Source organism: Lucilia cuprina, chromosome 4 (genome assembly GCF_022045245.1).
Source record: "Lucilia cuprina isolate Lc7/37 chromosome 4, ASM2204524v1, whole genome shotgun sequence".
Lineage (NCBI taxonomy): Eukaryota > Metazoa > Arthropoda > Insecta > Diptera > Calliphoridae > Lucilia > Lucilia cuprina.
The window spans coordinates 48,247,346-48,268,942 of NC_060952.1; the positions used below are offsets into that span (position 1 = coordinate 48,247,346).

At 32.1% G+C, this 21,597-nt stretch overlaps 3 protein-coding genes across 3 annotated transcripts; all 3 read right to left on the reverse strand.

Moving 5' to 3' along the window:
• Positions 1 to 903: 903 nt before the first annotated feature.
• Positions 904 to 5,301, reverse strand: LOC111683054. Its single transcript, XM_046950522.1, has 2 exons — positions 1,100 to 5,301; positions 904 to 1,027 (listed from the first exon to the last, which is right to left on the reverse strand). The coding sequence occupies exon 1, from the start codon at positions 5,299 to 5,301 to the stop codon at positions 1,297 to 1,299; it is 4,005 nt and encodes a 1,334-aa protein (XP_046806478.1). The 3' UTR covers positions 904 to 1,027; positions 1,100 to 1,296.
• Positions 5,302 to 5,351: 50 nt separating this feature from the next.
• On the reverse strand, positions 5,352 to 7,429 carry LOC111683055. The gene is made up of 2 exons (XM_046947796.1): positions 7,229 to 7,429; positions 5,352 to 7,156 (listed from the first exon to the last, which is right to left on the reverse strand). The coding sequence occupies exon 2, from the start codon at positions 6,997 to 6,999 to the stop codon at positions 5,353 to 5,355; it is 1,647 nt and encodes a 548-aa protein (XP_046803752.1). The 5' UTR covers positions 7,000 to 7,156; positions 7,229 to 7,429; the 3' UTR covers position 5,352.
• A 3,971-nt stretch (positions 7,430 to 11,400) lies between these two features.
• Positions 11,401 to 14,313, reverse strand: LOC111684053 (protein ecdysoneless homolog). Its single transcript, XM_023446173.2, has 2 exons — positions 12,579 to 14,313; positions 11,401 to 12,451 (listed from the first exon to the last, which is right to left on the reverse strand). The coding sequence occupies exons 1-2, from the start codon at positions 12,742 to 12,744 to the stop codon at positions 11,826 to 11,828; spliced, it is 792 nt and encodes a 263-aa protein (XP_023301941.2). The 5' UTR covers positions 12,745 to 14,313; the 3' UTR covers positions 11,401 to 11,825.
• Positions 14,314 to 21,597: the final 7,284 nt, after the last annotated feature.

The following is a 21,597-nucleotide window of genomic DNA, read 5'->3' on the forward strand; positions in this document are numbered from 1 at the left end:
CAAGTGAAAATACATAAACAAATGAAAAAATCAAATAAAATTAAATATTTATTAATAAAATGAATATGAGCAAAGGAAAGCTCGATGTTTTAAAGTCATTTTTTAATTGATATTTATAAAATTTTGCCACATTTGTGTTATTTTCCTATTTGTTTCCTTTGTTTACATATTCAATCATATGTTTAAAAAGATTTGTTTGGAATTTTTTTACTGGGGAAAAAATATAAATTTTAATGCTTTATTAAATTATCTTTCAACGAACTTTCATTTTTTACGCTCTCTTACCCTTTCGTTTCAAGTTTTTAAAAGTACGCGAACGGAATACAGTAACAAGTGTTGCAAATTGTTACAAATTATCGAGTACGCGAACATACCTATTATCAAATGTAAAAATGAAATAGCATCATGGATGGGTAAAAACTTGCAGAAATTAATTTCGTTAAAAAATCTGTTTTAAAACAAAGAAACTCTAATAATATTTATATTCAGAACAGACTTAAAAGAGTTTGCAAGGCTATTAAGTTTGCTGATCATGAATCAGTGAACAATTACTATCATTATAATGTTTCTAATATTCTACACGATCCAAGTTTTAGAAATTATTTCTAGCCTTTCTATTAATAAAAGCCCTTGTCATGATAAACTATCACAAAGGTTTTTGTAGTGTGTAAAAATGAAATTGCAACTCCTTTGTTGTATATTATTAATTGCATTTTGGCAACTTCTGAGTATCCTGAAATTTTCAAAACTTCAAAAATAGTTCCAATACCAAAGGATGTAAATGCCAAACAGGAGGATATGTACAGGACTTTTGCCTGTATTTTGTATAAGTTTAAACATAAACTTAATGAAAGCATTAACTCAAAGTCATCTAAATCACTTGGCTTTTGAATACGCTTGTTGCGGCAGCAACGTAAAATTTGTGTTACGGCAGTAACTTCCACTTAGAACAATAATAAAACAAAATGTTTAAATCGAAAGCATCAACATGTGATGCAAATGTGTATCGTGTGTCGTGTTTTATTATCTATATTCAAAGAATAAAATGGTTGACAATAATAAAAAAAAAATTAAAAGTTAAAGTTCCATCGAAACTTACTCTATTCTAATCTTCTTCACAAATTAACATAAAACGGTGATTGTGCATTTTGTGCACCCAAGCGATTACCATAAAAAATATTCGAACCTTACAATTACTTCAATAAAAATACGTAAACAAAACACATATTATTTGAATACATCACTGTTTCAAAAACATAGAATACAGTTACAAAATTCAAATTCAAATTATCAAAATCAATTCATAACATCCCGGCCCCCGTGTGTCGACCAGGGAGACTCACTTCTAACCTCAAGTACTGCCAATTTCGATGCCGGACGTCTTAATTTGCCAATTGTTGTTCTCACCACCGCCGAACGAACCTGCCCATCTGCTGCCAGGAACACCTCCTCTACCACACCTCTTTTCCATTGCCCACGGGTTTCACTATCATCACATATTATAACCAAATCACCGGTCTGGATAGGCTTAACTGGCTGGTGCCACTTTGTCCTTCGAGTTAACTCTGGCAGATACTCTTGTATCCATCTTTTCCAAAAAGTTTGTTTTAACTGCTGCAGTATATGCCATTGTTTTCTCAGGCAAATTTTTTCAAGCACAGCAGGCGTTTGTACTATATTCGGACATCCAATCAAAAAATGATTGGGTGTCAAAGGTTCAGCTTCCGTGTTCTCTATGGGAAGATGCGTCAATGGTCGCGAATTTATTAAATTTTCCGCCTCTATTAATAAACTGTGGAAGGTCTCAACTTGAGGAGCCTTTTCCTTTAATGTGAAAGCCAATACATTTTTAACCGAACGGACCATTCGCTCCCATGCTCCGCCAGCTGATGGATTTGCTGGGGTGTTAAACAGCCATTCTATACCACGCTGTGAACACTCATCTATTATTTTTGCATCATCGAAAATAAACTTCTCCTTGCTTGCACCCACAAAGTTTGTGCCCCTATCACTTCTTATACGTACAGGCAAGCCTCTTCGGTTGACAAAATTTCGTATGCACAATATCACTGCATCGGTTGATAAATCTTTTGCAATTTCAAGATGAATTGCCCGGGTTGTTAGACATGTAAATAAAGATACCCATCGCTTTTCACGACGACGACCTATTGAAACTAAAAATGGGCCGATATAGTCTATGCCGGTATATGAAAATGCCCTTACATAAGGAGTAAGTCTATCTTCGGGGTGTTGACCCATTAGTGGTGGCTTTGGAACAGCAAACATATTTTTACAAACTTGGCAATTCCTTTTAGCGGACCTTACTAATTGCCGCAAACACGGTATCCAAAACTTTACTCTGATTGCGGCGCAGATCGACTCTTGGTTCTGGTGTCTAAATTGTTCATGATATTGCTTTACAATAAGCGTGGTGAGTACGTGCTTCTTAGGCAATATAATAGGCTCTTTTGTACTACGAACAACACAAGTGGCATTATAGATACGACCAGACAAACAAATTAAGTCATCTTTGCTTAAAAACGGAGTCAATTTAAAAATGGAGCTAGACTTAGATAAGGGTTTATTCATTCTCAATTGATTGTACTCCTCCGAGAAAACTTCTCTTTGAACCATTTTACACAAAAAGTCAGTAGTATCATTAATCTCCTTAGCACTTAGTTGACGTCCAAAATTTACTGCTATTTCTTTTCGAACGGCGCCATACGACTTAAACATTTTCACCGCTCGTCGAACCCAACACATAACTCTGACCAGTTTATTAAAGTTTGAATACCTCTCGAATGGAATGATTGAATTGTCACTTACAGTGAAAACAAATTTGGATCTCCTTTCCGCTTGACACTCATGTTCATTAATATCATCAGGGAGTTTCGGCCAACTTGTCTTAGAATCTCTTAAAAATGCTGGTCCATTCAACCAACTTGATGATGAAAAAGCTTTTGAAAAGTTCTGTGGCCTGGTTGCTTCATCCGCAGGATTTAGTGCTCCAGGCAACCAACGCCATTGCTCTACCTCCGATGAATCTAGTATATCTGCGATACGGTGGGCGACAAACTGTTTATAGGCCCTACAGTCAGACTGAATCCATTTCAATACCGTTTTGGAGTCTGACCAAAATATGACGTTCATTGGCCTTATGTCGTGACAGCTTATTATTGACTCTTTCAATCTTACCCCAAGAAGTGCCGCCTGCAGCTCAAGGCGTGGAATGGAAAGCGGCTTTAGCGGCGCACATCTCGACTTGCCTGCAACAAAAACAACGTCAACATCACCATGGTGACACAGCCTCCAATAGGCAACGGCGGCATACGCTACTTGACTAGCGTCCGCAAAAATATGTAGCTCAACCACTGTTTTTGTACTAAAGAGATTTCTCCCATAACACCTGGGTATTTTCACTTCACATATATCATATAAACTTCTGTACCATACGTACCATTTTGCATAAATCTCATCAGGAACGGGCGAATCCCACCCAATTTTGCTCCTCCACAACTCCTGTAGAAGGACTTTAGATTTTATAATAATGTTGGCTAGAAAACCGTAGGGATCAAAAATTGACATTGTAAGGCTCAACACTTCACTTTTTGTTGGTTTCCGGTCCCCATTTAAAACTTCCTTTGGAACTCTTGCAAACTTCAGAACAAAGCAAAAACTATCATCAGATTGTCTCCAACGCATCCCCAAAATTTTCCCAGTTGTAGTTTCGTTATCGCATAAATTTGTCAAACTTTGATCGTCATTTATATGTTCGCTATCATTTATTGCAGTTAAAAGCTCCTTTGAATTTGACACGAAACCTCTCAGTTCAAAACCAGCTTGGCTATGAATATAAACTACATCCCTGGTAACACTAATGGCTTCATTCATATCGTCAAAACTATCGACGTAGTCATCGACGTAGTGGTTATCAACTATTGCCTTATAAGCCTTGGGATGAGTATCTTTGTATATTTCAGAATTAAGATTCTTAACATATTGCGCTGAACAAGGGGAGCTGACCGAACCAAATATCATAACCTGCATAACATATTCATCAGGCGGCCTATCAGACTGCCCATCTCGCCAGAGAAACCTCTGAGCTGTCTGATCTTCTTCTCGAATCCTGACGCGGTGGAACATTTCTCTGATGTCGGCACAAACTCCTATTTTACCCTGGCGAAATCGAAATAATATAGACAACAGCGACTTAGGTTGATACTTTACGGGTCCTTTCATTAACCTCGAATTAAAGGATTCGCCATCTATACTTGCAGCCGCATCAAAAACTAGGCGTCTTTTGTTTTCCTTATTTACATTCGTTACAACAAAATGAGGCAAGTACCAGGTACGACTATTTTTTAGTGCAGCTTCCTCCGGTAATAACCTCCTGGCGTAGGATTTAGCAACATAATCATTTATTTTAGCCATATACCATTGAGCTAAACTTTTATCCTTATTCATTTTGGCTTCCATATTCTGCAGTCGCTTTAATGCCATAGGATAACTATCCTTGGTTTCAAACATATCCCGATTCCATAGAAGGCCAGTTTCGTAGTGGGACTCTTTTCTTACTGTGGTACTATTCAATATTTCCTCAGCTCTCATATCATCATGAGATACTATTGGCTCTAATAATTTAATTCCCAAATTTTCCAGAGTAAAATAATCTAAAACTTGTTTATGAATATTATTTAAAATATCCACATCAATTTTACATACCGTTGCCTCGGTCGAGATTTCATTCGATCCAAAAATTATGTTACCCAAACTCGTTTGATGTAAGGCAAAACATCCGTCTAAATTTAAAACTTTAGATGGACGAACGAGACTAGTATGGGGTAGACCTATTAGTAATTTTGGCCGGGTATCATAATAATCATCAATGACAACATCGTTCAAAATGGGAAATTTTCTCCTAAATTTATCAAATTGAAGATTTTGCGACGGCAAGTTTAAATTCTCCGTCGTAAAGACATTTCTCATTTGGAATCTGGGATTAATTTCATTAATACTACTTATTTCAAAATTCACCTTTCTTGACATTTCATTACTCGTCTTACCTCCTATCCAACCAAGGCATAAATCATTAGGAGTACCTTGAAGTCCGATTTTATCAGCAATTTCATTTTCCAAAAGTGTTATTTTTGACCCTTCATCTATAAAGGCCACAACCTTTATACTACCTTTCGGTCCTGTCAACTCTACCGGCAAATATTTAAATAATGTTTCCTTGTCAATTAATTCGCTAATTGGATTGCTAATTGCATTTACAGAGTCGCCCATTTTCTCTCCGTTCATTTTCACCTCGTTAATTTTGTTGTCATCCTCACATTGAACAGTGTTTATGTGTTAACATGCAATAGTGTTGCTACTTTCGCAATCAACTATGTTATTTTCATCCCTTTTCAATTTTAAATCTTCATGTAATAAACGATTGTGATATTTAACACATTTTGACAAACCACATTGACGTCTATTTTTGCACTTAAATGAATTATGGCCGGCACGAAGACAACCAAAACAGAGGTGATTATTTTTCACAAATTGCCATCTCTCATTTGTAGGGATTTCCTTGAATTTATCGCAGTGGTACAATAAGTGGTTTTGCTGGCACATGGGACACTTGGTAAGTCGATTATCTTCATTCACAATCGTAAATGATGGATTAGATTTCTCTTTTTTATGGTATATTACTTCTGATTTACCAGGGTCTGCTTCCAAAGAAAGCGAAATATATGTTGCAACTTCCTGCAACCATAAACTAAAGTCATGTACACTGGGATACGGCCCAAGATGATTAATTGAATGTTTTGTCCATTCCTCTCGTTTCTGAAGCGGAAGCTTGTTGACTAACTCGTCTAGCAGTGTAGGATTACTCAGGTGGGCTGTGGCGTTCGCATTTAACAAAAATGCAGACAAATTAGAAACCATGGTACTAAAATTAACAATTTCATACATTCTCTTTTCAGTAATTGAGGGGATGGCTCGCACCTTTGCAATCTGGCTGCGTATTAGCAACTGAGGGCGACCATAATGGAACTCAAGTGTACTGACCACCTGGTTCACAGTATCGGGGTGAATCAAAAATGATTCCACTTTGGCTCTAGCATCACCTTTGAGTGATTTTTGTAAACGTATTAAATTTTCCAAGTTTGAATAATTATAATTTATTGTGGTTTCCCTGTACGCTACTATAAACATGGGCCATTGTTCGGGTTGGCCAGAAAAAGGCGGTAAGTCGTGAAGCTTACGAAGTTGCCGGCAGTCGTTGGCAGATTGTATATCGGTCATATTCAAGGGGGCGGCTGTAGTATATATAGGTAGGTTTGTTGATGTCACTGGTGGGTACGTCTGTTGATGTGACGGGGCTGATGTATACATTTGTGTAAATCGTTGTTGTATGTTGTCTACTGAGGTCGAAAAAGACGTTGTTGTTGGCGTATATTTCTGTGTGACAGTGTAGGGCGTTGGAACATGTGAATGCGTGTTATAATATGGCATAGAGGTTTGCACGAATGTTTGTGCACTAGAATAGGGCAAAGAGGATGTTGTAGGAACAAACGAACGCGCGGTAGTAAATTGCTGGGGCAAACTATATTGAAATGGCATTGTGTACTCACATATATTTACTTTCTGATGTTGCATTGGCGTTGTTGACGCTGGCATGTTGGTGGTATTCAACGTTGAATGCAAATTGTTGGCTGCTACGGCTGGAGACACATTACTTGACAGACTATTCGCTAAAGTTGTCACAACAGGCAATTGAGTCTCTGTAGTCAATAAGGCTGATGAAATTGAGGACTTGGATGCATCTAATAATTTTTGTAAGGAGTTTTTCAGGGCCACAATTTCCTCCTTCAGTTCGGCAACAGATGGTTGGTCCATTTCGATCATTGTCTTCTCATCATCACTTTCCGCCGGAGAAGCCACTGCGGCATTTTCCTCATATGACGACATGTTCTTTTCCTTCAAGCGCTCGCTTCGGCGTGGCGGCATTTATTCAAACCAATAGAATAATAAAAAATGTTGCGGCAGCAACGTAAAATTTGTGTTACGGCAGTAACTTCCACTTAGAACAATAATAAAACAAAATGTTTAAATCGAAAGCATCAACATGTGATGCAAATGTGTATCGTGTGTCGTGTTTTATTATCTATATTCAAAGAATAAAATGGTTGACAATAATAAAAAAAAAATTAAAAGTTAAAGTTCCATCGAAACTTACTCTATTCTAATCTTCTTCACAAATTAACATAAAACGGTGATTGTGCATTTTGTGCACCCAAGCGATTACCATAAAAAATATTCGAACCTTACAATTACTTCAATAAAAATACGTAAACAAAACACATATTATTTGAATACATCACTGTTTCAAAAACATAGAATACAGTTACAAAATTCAAATTCAAATTATCAAAATCAATTCATAACAACGCTAGTACAAACAGTACAGAGTTGTATGCTTGACAGAAATTACATAACAATGCACTCAAAACTGTTTTCAATTTACCAATAAGATTTTGAACTTATCCTAATATATATTATAATTTCTTTGTAAGTTTGCTTATTTGTTTGTGCGTCAATCACGCATAAACGGATGAATTAATTTTCTTATTTATTTTATTATTGGCTATTTTAATTCGAAAATATTTTCGAATTAGCATTCTAAAATGTCAGAAATATGTATTAGAAAAAGTGATTTGCGAAAATTCTAACAAAACTGATATCAAAAATTGGGAAAAAGGGCGAAAAACTGGGAAAATCGGTACTTTTGTGCTTGAAAACGAATTTTTGTGTATTCTAACGCGAAATTATATTCGATTCAGTTATCTAATAGCTGATATACACAATTTTTCTTTTGCAACGTTGTCAGACTGAAATAGGCATGTGGATAATTCAAACTTAACAGGTAAGCTTAGGTAATTTTTGGGAAATATGCAAATAATTGAGAAGTATTTTGCTGTAATCAGTCAAAGATATATTTTAGAAAAATTAAAATGGGTAAAAAGGGGACTTTCGTGTTTAAGGTTCACACCTAAATGACTGGGGCAACTTTAGGACTTTTAAACAGAAATATATCTTAACTTAGAAGTTTCAATAGGTAATGTCATTATTCTAAAAAATCAAAAGAAATGAAATAGGGAACGCGCTAAAATTATTATTTTTTTTAAATGAAGAAACAACAGTAATTTCTACTTATAACTTCAAATTTTAAAAATTTAATAAACTAAAAATTTACAGATAAAAGGAACGATTTTTGTTTGGTTAATCTTAAAATGATATGAAGTTTTTGAATTTGTGTGAATTCTGAATTTATAAATATCAATATTTTTGTCAAATTTTACTGCAAAGGACTTTCATCTGGGGAGCTTGAAGCCTTATATGAATTAAATAGAAAAATTCGTATATCTAAGAAACTATTAGAGCTAGAATCTTTATATTTTGTATAAAGAACTTTGACATTCATGTGAAAATTTAGAGAATAACGGCCGAACTTTCAATGGAGGCCTTCGCACCACATATATGCATTAAATACAAAATTTCATATATCTTAAAAACTGTTAAAAGTCCCTTCTGTAATTGTTCTCTGTCCGTCCGTCTGACTTTAGGGTCATAAGTACGTTAAATGTTTTATAATGTCAAAAAAATCAGCAAAAATTAGTTTTTTAGAACAATAAATGACAACACTAATTTTTATTGTGATCGGGCCTCATTTGACCCTAGCCACCATACAGACTCCCATTCAGATAATGACTTGAAGGTTAATATTCACTTATAATTTCTAATAAAACGATTTAAATCTATATATGTAAATAACTTTAAGGTAGAAGTGAATTTCTCTACCAAAAATTTATAAGGATAGGCCCATATTTACCCTTACGCCCCTATGAGCCCTCTTGTAGAAAATCTCTTTTCGTTGTCAATAATACGTAAAAATATTACACAATACGATTAAAGAACAATTTAAATGCTTTATTTTTCCAAATTATCCACTTTTTATACCCTACACCACTATAGTGGGGAGAGTATGTGCTGATGTTTGTAACATACAAAATATTGGTAACATACAAAAATTGGTCTATACTTAAAGTATACCGATCGATTCAGAATTATTTTTTGAGTCGATTAAGACATGTCCGTCCGTCCGTCTGTCCGGCTGGCTGTCCATGTAAACCTTGTGCGCAAGGTTCAAGATAATTTGATGAAATTTGGACCAAGCATGTTTTTAGGCACAGGGACGAAGCCTATTAATAATGGTCGAAATCGGTCCATTATTTCACCTAGCCCCCATACAACCGTACCTCCCGTTTTCTTGTTTAAGAATTAGTTTTTCAGCATTTCAATTTAAATTTTTATACCCTACACCGCTATAGTGGGGAGGGTATTATACGTTTGTGCTGATGTTTGTAACATACAAAATATTGGTCCAATACCCACCTTAAAGTATACCGATCGATTCAGAATCACTTTTTTGAGTCGATTAAGACATGCCCGTCCGTCCGTCTGTCCGGCTGGCTGGCTGTCCATGTAAACCTAGTGCGCAAGGTACAGGCCGCAATTTCCAAGATAATTTGATGAAATTTAGACCAAGCATGTTTTTTGGCACAAAGACGAAGCCTATTGAAAATGGTTGAAATCGGTCCATTATTTCACCTAGCCCCCATACAACCGTACCTCCCGATTTGAACTTTTTATGCTATAATTACGTCAAATATTCTGCTATCTCTCTAAAAATTGGCACAAATAAGTTTTATATAAGTATAAATGATACTGCAGATTTTCGTAAGGATCGGCCTATATTTGACCCTAGCCCCCATACAAACCCCCTTCAAAAAATGACTTAAACGTCTAAAATTGACTTGTAACCATTTGTATCGCAATGAAACTCAACAAAACTAACTGTTATTTAGAAATATATCCTATTCCCAAATTTACCGAGGATCGGCCCATATTTGACCTATATAAAGCCTCATTTAGAAATTTTAGTTTTTTATCAATAAATGGCTTAAATATTTTGGAATTATGGTAATATTCAACATAAAAGTTTCTTTACAAAAAATAAAAATTTTATAAAAGTAAAAATTGTAAAAATGTACTCATGGTGTAGGGTATCATATGGTCGGCCATGCCCGACTATACTTTCCTACTTGTTTTATTATACAAAATACGCTAATAGAGGATTACTATCTACTAAATATGGAAACAGATTAGATTGTTGGCAATTTGTTCATGAATATTGCAGAAAAAAATAAAAGTTCCAAAAAATTACGTCATGTACAAATTAATACATTCTATTAACTTTTAATATTTTATGAAATGGTCTGGGAAAAAAGTCATGCTCGATTCATACAATTAATTACAAAATTCATTCCAGTTATGTATTATTATTTTCTGTACAGAAAATAGATTTCTTCGAAATATTCAAAATTTAAATTAAAAGTTCCGTAATATGTGTTTTCACTTTGGTTATTATAACCAAAATTGTACACATGCAAAATAAAAATGCATGTTTACTTGTAAATTAATTTTTCGTTTTGGTTATCTTTTGCTAAAAAATGTACGAAATGCAGTTTGCTTATATTCTCTTTTCAAAATATAAAAAAAATAAAAATTCTTCTTTGATCTCTAGTAATAAACTAACTATGTAAATATTTATGAATTTTTTTATACCTACCGTCAAGAAGAGTGTTCAAACGGGGTGACAAACACATCGAAACAGTGGTCATTCATTCTGGGTCCGTCCGTCTGTCGAAATTAATTTATGACTTTAAAGTTCATACATACCATAAACATTACATAAATAGAAATAATTTTGATTACTTTTTCTAATTTTTGTTACTTTTTTATTTTAATTTTGAATAGTTCCCGGTGGTATGTTTCTGTTTTTACTTTAGGTTTATAATATAAATAAATGGTATATTTATGTTTCTTCAACATAGAACCTCAGGCTTACTTTGTCCCCCAATTAAAACCCGTTGCTACTCGGACATCTTTGATCAGTATTTGAAAAATTCCTACACATTCTGTTTCTAGTATTCGATCGGACATGTCATCGATTGTGATGAATTTATCCAGTGAATATTGATGACGTGTCCTATAGCTTGGCCGCTTTTACATAATACTTATGGCACAACTTTCACACAAGAAGCATGTACGCTGACCTCTCTATATTATTTTAATATTACACTTTCTGTCCGGCAGATTATTGAAGCATGAGGTAGAACAGGTATAATTAAACTTTTGTAAAGCTAACCGCTAAATGTGGTCCTTGTCAGAAGACAAAAATTTAAAAAAATGTATCTATTTCTTAAAAATTTTTAATTTTGCTCATATAAAATATTTAAATATAGATAAATGAGCATCCAAAAATTATTGATTTATAGTATATTTTATTGAACTATTTAATTAAATATATAATATAAATATTTGGTGAATTCACATATTAAATCTAAATAAGTAGGTTAATGATATTAAATAATAAATAAACTAAAATTACCTATATGTTTACATAAAAAAAGATATAATTATTGAGGTTTTTGTGTTGCGTAAATTTGAACATATATAGTATTTGCATAAATATATGAGTGAATGTATTATAACTAAACAAATGATTCGATCTAGCGAAACATTAGATAGTATATTCTAAATTGGGACTGCGATAATAATCAAACACAAAGTGTATAGGACAGTTTTTGTTAATAACAGCGATCAACGTGTTACACGTTCCATATGACAAATAATGATCAGTTGTGTTTGAGTAATATAAAGAAAATATTGCACATGATTACTTCGTGAAATGAAAAACAAACATTTAAAATTTAAATGAAATGCTCATTATTGCGATTGCGCAACTTGGTTTCTTCGACTTCACGCTGCCACTGATTGCGACTGGCCTGTAGTATTAAATCTTGCAAAGATCCATATTGAGAATTGTGATGTGATTTGGCTGGGACAGCTAAATCTTCTTCGTCTTCGTAAAGATTTTCATACATATAATCGGGATCCATAGCTGAGGGTAGGATCATGGGAAAATCGCTGTAGTCGCCATTACCTTCTGGGGCATCGCCATCAGCATCATCATCATCGTCGCCATTGTCCTGGTTATTAATGCCATGTTTTTCATTAAACATTTTGAGTAAATCATCGATTTTTTCAGTTGGCATATCGGAAACCATTTTAACTGCAATCTTACGGCGGGAACGTTTAAGATTCTTTTGTGACTTATCAGCCAATTCAAAATTGAGCGAAGTCTTCAATGTGCTGCGTGAGAGTTTTAACTGTTTTAACAGATTGTGATAAATTTGTAGAAAATTATTTGAAGCTTCCTGGTTTGTGTTTTCCTCGCCTGTGTCTTTATTTTCATTGTATTTGGGATTTTCTTCTATAAATTTATTCAATAACTCCATAGTGCCCTGTTGGTCCTTTTGAGACTTTAATAGTTCAACTGTAATGAAAAAAGAAAAGGTAGCTGTTTACAAAATGTCTTTAAAATGTATAAACGGTAATTTTAATATGTTATTTAACAGTGGTTAACAATAGAGATTATTAATATTTTCATTTACAGTATTTACCTTTTTGATTGGTTAATCCGAGTTTTTGTTTAAAAACACTCCATTCATCTTTATTGTTTTGAGTTTTGGAACTTTGATTTTCAGTGGTGCTTTTAATGTACAATCCGTTTGACATGTCGATCATCAAAGTGGCCATAAGGAAGAGCAAGATGGTTGAGCGATGCATTTTCTTTTAAGTTTAAAAGAGTATTCCAATATATCGAAATAATTTTCGAGTTGTGTCTTAGATGTTATGATGTGAAACACCAGCTAGTGACTGATGTCCTTTTTCGTGTGCGCTCAGCTTTTATAGATCTCATTCGCTTTTCAAATTGTAAAATAGAACGTGTCTGTCTTTAGTTTTCATTATTTTCCCATTGCACATTTTATAAGCCTTAGTCCGTGTCATTTAACAAAAAGTCAGACTTTCTTATGTTTAGTCGACAGCCCGTCTAAATTCTCATCGTTCAGTGAGTCAAGTACATACATAAGTATTTATTTAGATAGCCTGACCAGACTATAGGTAAATTGATTTATCCGTTTATTGTACTTGCACTTTTTATGCACATAAATACACAAACATTAAGTACAAGATAGTATCAGGCGAAGGAACGATTAAACATCACTTGCACATCGACGGATGGCTCACTTTTCCGCTGAACACAAGATATTTATGAAGCAATTAAACGGTACAAGTAATTATCAATATTTCAATAGATTCTAGTCAGACACACGGAACAGGTAGCCAATTACAACTACTTTTGGTTTCATAAATGCGACGTTGATGACGACGACATTCTCTCTAAATAATTCTAGTTATGATCAAATATTTGTAAATACATAGATAAATGAATCTATGCATGTATGTCTGCAATATGTACAAACAAACATTTCATACGCGCTTCGCCAAATAGAAATTGTTAAAAATAATTACATTGTTTGGTTGTTATTGAAACAAGTAACATTTTTATATAAAATTTGCAATTGCCGTCGTAAGTTGACATTGATTTCAGATGTTCGTTTCAATCATATTCTTTTCATATGTATATTTAATGAAACTTAATTGAACTGAACGCACTCTTTAATTAGGGTTCAAACATTGTTTACGTTTTCATTAACGAGCCACGAATCATGCAGGTATACTATTATTCAATTACGAGTTGATGATTTGTATGCTAACGGGTAAGTGCTTGTACATACATGAACTTAATATTAATGTGTCTCACAATATGTGTATTTGTAAAAACAATAATACACTAATATGTTTTTTAATGTACATATGTACTTATGTGTGTATGTGTAGAGAGGTGACACTTGTCGATATTGTCGCAATTAAATGTGAAAGGAAGTGAATTTAAATCCAGCGCCAGAGTCATAAAATACGAACACAATTTCAAATCATTATTTCTCTCTCAAATGAAGATTAAGATTACACACATACATACGAGTACATTACTGAATGTGCATGTAAATAGTTGGTTTATAGTCGCGATCACAAGTAAGACTTAATAAGGGACACTTAATTGTTTATAGCGAGTGTTGCAAACATTAATGATTGAGTAATTTGCAAGGATTCAGGGAATTTTTTATTTCATTGTAGACAATTTTTTTCTTCAAGTTCAGTGTGTAATTGTCCCAGGTGTGCTAGAATAAATTGTATCAAATATTGTGGGTTTGAAACACACGAAGTGTTTTATTTATCCTATGTTTTCAAATACCCCCTGTAGTTGAAGGTAAGACATTTTCATTGTTATTTGCAACTACCGACTCCGTGGTGACATCACACTTGGATGATAAGATTAAACTATTAACAATTAGAAATGTGTTAATAGAACATATGTACATTAGACCGAGTCAATCTGTGAGTAAAGTAAAATTGTATTTTGGTTACCCCTCTCACAATTTACCTTGTTTTGTTTTAATTAAAAAATATATATATATTTTTTGTTAAATTTTTAAAATTCTACCGCTACAGTTGTAACACAAAATAGTCGTTATCGAGTAGATTATTTGTTGTATGAAAACGAGTAAAAGAGAATACCTATTTACTCCATGTCTTTTTGAAAAAAGACATGGAGTAAAACTGTTATGGTTAACAGTTTATATTTGAATAACTATTAGCAGTCGAAAATATAGTTGTTTTCAGGAAGTAAATTTGAAGAAATTTGTGATTCAAGCGCATTTTTCACAATTTTTTATTTATACATATTTTTATTTGAACTAAAATTTTTCTAGAAGTATAAGATTTGTATTTACTAAAAATAAATTTTTGTTTTCAAAGTTAATTTAATTAATAAAACTTTATTATAGAAAGTACCATCCATATCTATATATATGTATATAAACGATGTGTGTTTGTTTTTATGTATGCTTGTATGCGAAACGGCTGGACCGATTTTTCTGAAAATTTTACAGTGTCTTCCTGTTTGTCTGGAAGGAATTATAGGCTACTTTTTAATTCAAAATTTCAAGTTTGCGACGTGCCACGTCCACATTCAAAATAAGTATTAAAACACGCATATCTCAGAAACTAAAGGAGTTAGAGTCCTCAAATTTTGTATGGAAAACGTAAGAATATTTTTGGAAAAAATGAGAAACTATTAGAGCCAGAATCTTAAAATTTTACATGAAGAATTTTGATACTCATGTGAACATTTAGAGAATAACAGACGGACTTTCAATGGGGGGCTTGACACCTCCCATATGAATTAAATACAAAATGTCGTTTATCTGGGAATATTATAGCACTAGATTCTTCAAATTTTGCACGAAGAACTTTAATATTGTCAAGGACCTAAGTCCACTGCCAAAGACCTAACTGGTGAGAATTTATTAGTAGAAGCACAAAAATAAACACAGTTGTTCAAAAGGTACTAAATAAAAATGTATTTTTTAAACGTTATTTTTTGTGTTATTAATGTAATTTCATACACTAGCGAATGAAAATATTTGTTTTTTTTTAAAGATATAGTTATTTTTTATTTTTTTCTGCACTAACGCAAAAAGAAAAAAAAATATGTAAAATACTTAATTCTCACAATTGTGTTTTATTCTCTCAGAGCTCGTCTGTGTAAGCCAGGGGTTATACCCTATTTACACATACACGAAAACTAGTAGAATTCATTTAAAATCTTTTTGCAAATCTAGACCATTTATACTTACTCCTCTCGAAATTTAGAAAGATTTCATTTTTCTTATATATCTCAAAAAAGTGTGATTTGAAAAATAAGGATATTTATGAAAACTTTATTTAAAAAAGGAGATATTTACCAATAATATTAAACTTTTCATATATATTTTCAAATTTATAGAAATTTTGTTGACATATTTTTTGTTTGTTTTTTATACCCTACACTACTATAGTGGGGAGAGTATTATACGTTTGTGCTGATGTTTGTAACATACAAAAATATTGGACAAATACCCACCTTTAAGTATACTGATCGATTCAGAATCATTTTTTGAGTCTATTAAGACATGTCCGTCCGACCGTCTGTCCGGCTGTCCATGTAAACCTTGTGCGCAAGGTACACGCCGCAATTTTCAATATAAAATGATGAAATTTGGACCAAGCATGTTTTTTTTGGCACAGAGACGAAGTCTATTGAAAATGGTTGAAATCGATCCATTATTTTACCTAGACCACATACAACCGTACCTCCCGATTTGAACTTTTTATGCCATAATTACGTCAATCTCTCTAAAAATTGGCACAAATAAGTTTTATATAAGTATAAATGACACTGCAGATTTTCGTAAGGAAACCCCCCATTGAAAAAATTTCTAAACATCTAAAATTGACTTGTAACCATTTGTATAGCAATTAAACTCAACAAAACTAACTGTTATTTACAAATATATTCTTTTATCAAATATACCGAGGATCGGCCCATATTTGACTTATATAAAGCCTCATTTAGAAATTTTATTTTTTTTATCAATAAATTGCTTTAATATTTTGGAATTATGGTAATATTCAACATACAAGTTTCTTTATAACAAATACAAATTTTAAAAATATACTCATGGTGTAGGGTATTATATGATCGGCCATGCCCGACTATACTTTCCTACTTGTTTAGTATTATATAGGGAAAAACAGAGTTGCATCACATGTATGAAAAATCTTATTAAAATCAACTAGATTTCGTGTATGTGTTAATGATGTATTAGTCAAATATTCTATTTATGTTAATTGTAAGAAAAAATGTACATAATTAAAATATTTTTCCTGGAGTTAGAGGTCTCCAAAATTTTGATATCTATAGGTGATTTTTTGTGACACCATTTACTCCTACAGTATATATCTGATATTAGCAAGAAATATATCATTTTAAAGGATTTTGTTCTCAGATGTGCACAATATTCCAACTAATATGATCGGTTATGAATTTTGAGTTATAAGCATTGTTGCCAATTTAGCACTTTTAGAGCTAGATTTAGCACTTTTTAAACTCATTTAGCACCCAAAAATGTAATATATTACCTTTTCTAGTATTTTTCAAATATCTTTTGTTTTTGTCAATGTTAATTGTTTTTTCTGTAAAAATATGTTTAAAAATAATGTGCAATATAAAAATAAGTTTTAACCGGTTAAAAATTCTGAACATTTTTTTTCAGAGCAATTTAAATTATCCCAAAAAACCTACTACTCAATAATTGTTTCAGTATAGATACTATAGAGAAATTCGCGCCACAGGACCAGAATACATTAAAAAACTAAAAAAATGCATTGTACATACGTTTTTAAGAATTTTCCAAATTTTTTCGGAATTGTAATAATATGTCTATTTATTAACAAAAAATTGTTTCAAGTTATCACAATTTGGTTTTATATTTCAATACTAATTTCAAATATTTTTGTTAAAATTTGTAAAAACTTTAAGTTATTGAACAGACATTTTATGTACAAAGGATTTAATTCGTGTCTTTTAGATTCGAAATATCATTATACTTTTAAACTCAGTTTCAAAACTATTCACAACCAAAAATTTCAATTGATCAGTTCTGGAATTACTTCTTAAATCAATGATTTTTTTAATTCAAATTGTTGATGTTGAAATCAATTTTGGGAAACAGACAATTTATATTTCAAAAATATTTTCGACAAACTTGATATATTTTTCACTGGTTTTAAGTAGAAATGTTTAAATTCCGTATTTAAATCATCCTAAAATAAGTGGATTTAGTAGGTTTGCGTACTATGCTCAAAACTTTTTTTATGCAGTTGAAAAAAGTAGAGCAATTTTAGAAAAATTCTAAAAGACCGATTTCGAAAATCCACATTTTGGGATTGTTAAAGTAAGAATGGAAAAAATCTATATATAAATTTGGGTGCCTCGGTAGGCTATATGGTAGTGTGCTAGTCAGTCTGGGGGTTGTTGGTTCAGTTCCTACCAGAAACTCTGATCTTTATTTACCCTGCTCAGTAAATTGGGTTGAGTATAATTTGTAATTGTATTGTAATAGATAAATAAATAAATCTGTATATAAAATTTAAAATTGTGTTAAACTCGTCACTCCGTCCGTCTGTCCGACTGGCTGGCTGGCTGTCCATGTAAACCTTGTGCGCAAGGTACAGGCCGCAATTTTCAAGATAATTTGATGAAATTTAGACCAAGCATGTTTTTTGGCACAAGGACGAAGCCTATTGCAAATGGTTAAAATCGGTCCATTATTTCACCTAGCCCCCATACAACCGTACCTCCCGATTTGAACTTTTTATGCTATAATTACGTCAAATATTCTGCTATCTCTCTAAAAATTGGCACAAATAAGTTTTATATAAGTATAAATGATACTGCATTTTCGTAAGGATCGGCCTATATTTGACCCTAGCCCCCATACAAACCCCCCTTAAAAAAATGACTTAAACGTCTAAAATTGACTTGTAACCATTTGTATCGCAATGAAACTCAACAAAACTAACTGTTATTTAGAAATATATCCTATTCCCAAATTTACCGAGGATCGGCCCATATTTGACCTATATAAAGCCTCATTTAGGAATTTTAGTTTTTTATCAATAAATGGCTTAAATATTTTGGAATTATGGTAATATTCAACATAAAAGTTTCTTTACAAAAAATAAAAATTTTATAAAAGTAAAAATTGTAAAAATATACTCATGGTGTAGGGTATCATATGGTCGGCCATGCCCGACTATACTTTCCTACTTGTTTTTTAATTTAATTTAATCTTTTAGATTTATTAAGTGGTTAAAAAACAAAAATCTATCAGCAAATTTTTCAAACCGTCTGGACGTTTGGTTTTGGTTTACCTGTATATATTTTTTTAACTTTTGTACTTAACCATTCTAAAGAAAGTGCCTCTCAATAACTACCACTTTTTCGAACAGCAGATTGAATTTTTATAGTAACTTATTTTTTTTTATATTCGTCAGAAAACTTAAATTTTTATACCCTATAGTGAGGATGGTATTATGCGTTTGTGCTGATGTTTGTAACACCCAAAAATATTGGTCCTAGACCCACCTTAAAGTATACCATACTCTTTTCTTGGTTTAGGGACGAACGCTATTGAAAATAGTTGAAATCGGTCCATTATTTCGCCTAGCCCCCATACAACCGTACCCCGTGAATCGGCATTTGGACTCATAAATCATAAATGACACTACTAATTTTTATCGTGATCGGGCCTCATTTGACCCTAGCCTCCATACAAACTCCCCTTCAGAAAATGTCTTGAAGGTAAAAATTCAATTATAATTTCTGATAAAACGATTAAAATCTACATAAATATTTACCCTTACTCCCGTATGAGCCCTCTTGTAGAAAATATAATTTTTTTGTCAATAATACGTAAAAATATTCCACAATATGGTTAAAGAGCAAATTAAATGCTTTTTTTTTTTAAATTATCCACTCTTTTAACATACTTACTGGTGTAGGGTATACCAGTCGGCAATGTCCTACTATACATTCATACTTGTTTTGGATTGACTTAAATTTTTCAGCATCGTTTAACCGTGATTACCTCTATTATCCGTAATTATAAGAAAAATTCTATTATTTTTTAACAATCATGAACAATTAAAACAAATCGAAAAGAGGAATTCCCGTAAAACGTAAATACTAAATTGGAAAAAAGACATTTTTATATAAATACTTATACATTTTATATAAGTATATATTAATTTTTTATTTAATTAAAATATCTATTATATATATCTAGCCAAAGTTGGCATTCAATTAACGCGGAAAATCGATTATACAGAATGTTTTACAAAAAAATACCAAAAAATAAGTAAGATTTTTACAACTTAAACGTCCGTATTTCCCAAAAGTACCAAACTTATATTCTTAATTTTTCAATAAGGTACGAATGTGATCTAAATTTTATTTCTATGTTCACTGGTTAAAAAGCTATGTTCACTGGTTAAAAAGCTACACTGGTTAAAAAGCTACATAAGGTTTAAAAAAGTACCAAAATACAGTTTTTACCGATTTACTCCCAAAATGAATTGAATTTCGAAAAAGTACCAAACCTGTCCGCTTATTTTTTGAATAAACAACGATAAGTGTAATCTTTTTGTAGTATCTCTTATATGTTAGTATATTGAATGTCACCGAATTTACCCTTTTTTCCCCCCTAAAATTTGAATATCTAAAAATCTCTTCTTAGTGGACCTACATAACCAAAAATACATTTTGTCTCAAAATATCATGTTTCTAGGTTCAGCCGTTTAGGCTGTGCGATGATCAATCAGTCAGTAACGCAACTTTTTTATATATCGTCATATAAAATCCAAAAAGCCCTAAGTTACAAAAAAATCAAAATCGACTTTTTGATTGAATATGATGCACCGTATCAAAATACATGTTCCTGCAAAATTTTACACTCCTACAATTAAAATCAACGTCCCTATCAAAGAAATTCTAAATGGTTATGTTCTAAATGAAAATTTTAAAATTCTTTTGAACTTTTAACTTCGAAACTATGAAATGTTATAAGTTGGCATCAAATGAAACAAAAATGGTACTTTTACCGAATCCTTGTAATTTAAAGATTATTTTATAATTTTTAGATTTTTTTTCAAAGAAAAATTCCAATTTTCTTAAAATCTTTATGAAAACAAACAAGCCTTATGGCTTCCATGTTTCGGCCTAATTGACCAACAAAAACCGATTTGAATTTAGTTGAAAATGTTAAAACTATTACCTTTTGGGTTTCAGAAAAAACAAATTCTCAAGGGCGTAAGTTTCATATCTCCGTAAGTAAAACAAAACCGCAAATTTTTCTTCAAATAATAATTTATCAATAAGAAATATGCTTAACTTGAGAATATGTTGAACATTTTTGGTTTATTTATCATTTTAGACGGATTTTTGCTTCTCCTGAAAAATTTGTTCCATGTGACTAAGAGCTTTTTGGATTTCATATGACGATATATAGATTATATCAAATGAAAAATTAAAATTAATACGGACAAAACACAGGCCATTTAGTTTCTATTCAATAAAATCCCAAAAAGTGTTCCTAAAGCAACTTAAAATGGTAACGTTACAATTCTATTCAATGAATCAGTGAAGTAACTGGGAATTTACTGGGATAAAAAACCGTTATTCCAAAAACATATCGAACATACTGTGAATAAGACGACAAAGTGCTTTAGAGCTTTATACCCTATACTCAATAAAAACGTATCTCAGTACTTAAAACTAGTTATTAATTTACAAAACCGTCATTACACCGATATTACTGCATGGCTGCTATATTTAGGGTAACACTAAGAACCTAGCATTTTTAAATAAACGTACTTAAAAATCTTTCAGAAAAGACTTATTAGTTTACTTAAGTAAACCATCAAAGTTGTCATGAAATGGTCTTTAGTTTACTTATATTGTTCCAGTAAAATAGAGTAAAATTTTGTATAATATACAACTTTTTTTCTTTTATCTTTATTAAGTTATTAGATTAGATTATATTGTTTCAGTGACAGAGTTAAATTTTTGGATATTATACAAAGTTGTTTTTGTCGTTTTTTATAAAGTATTTATTTTTCACACCTAGTAATTTT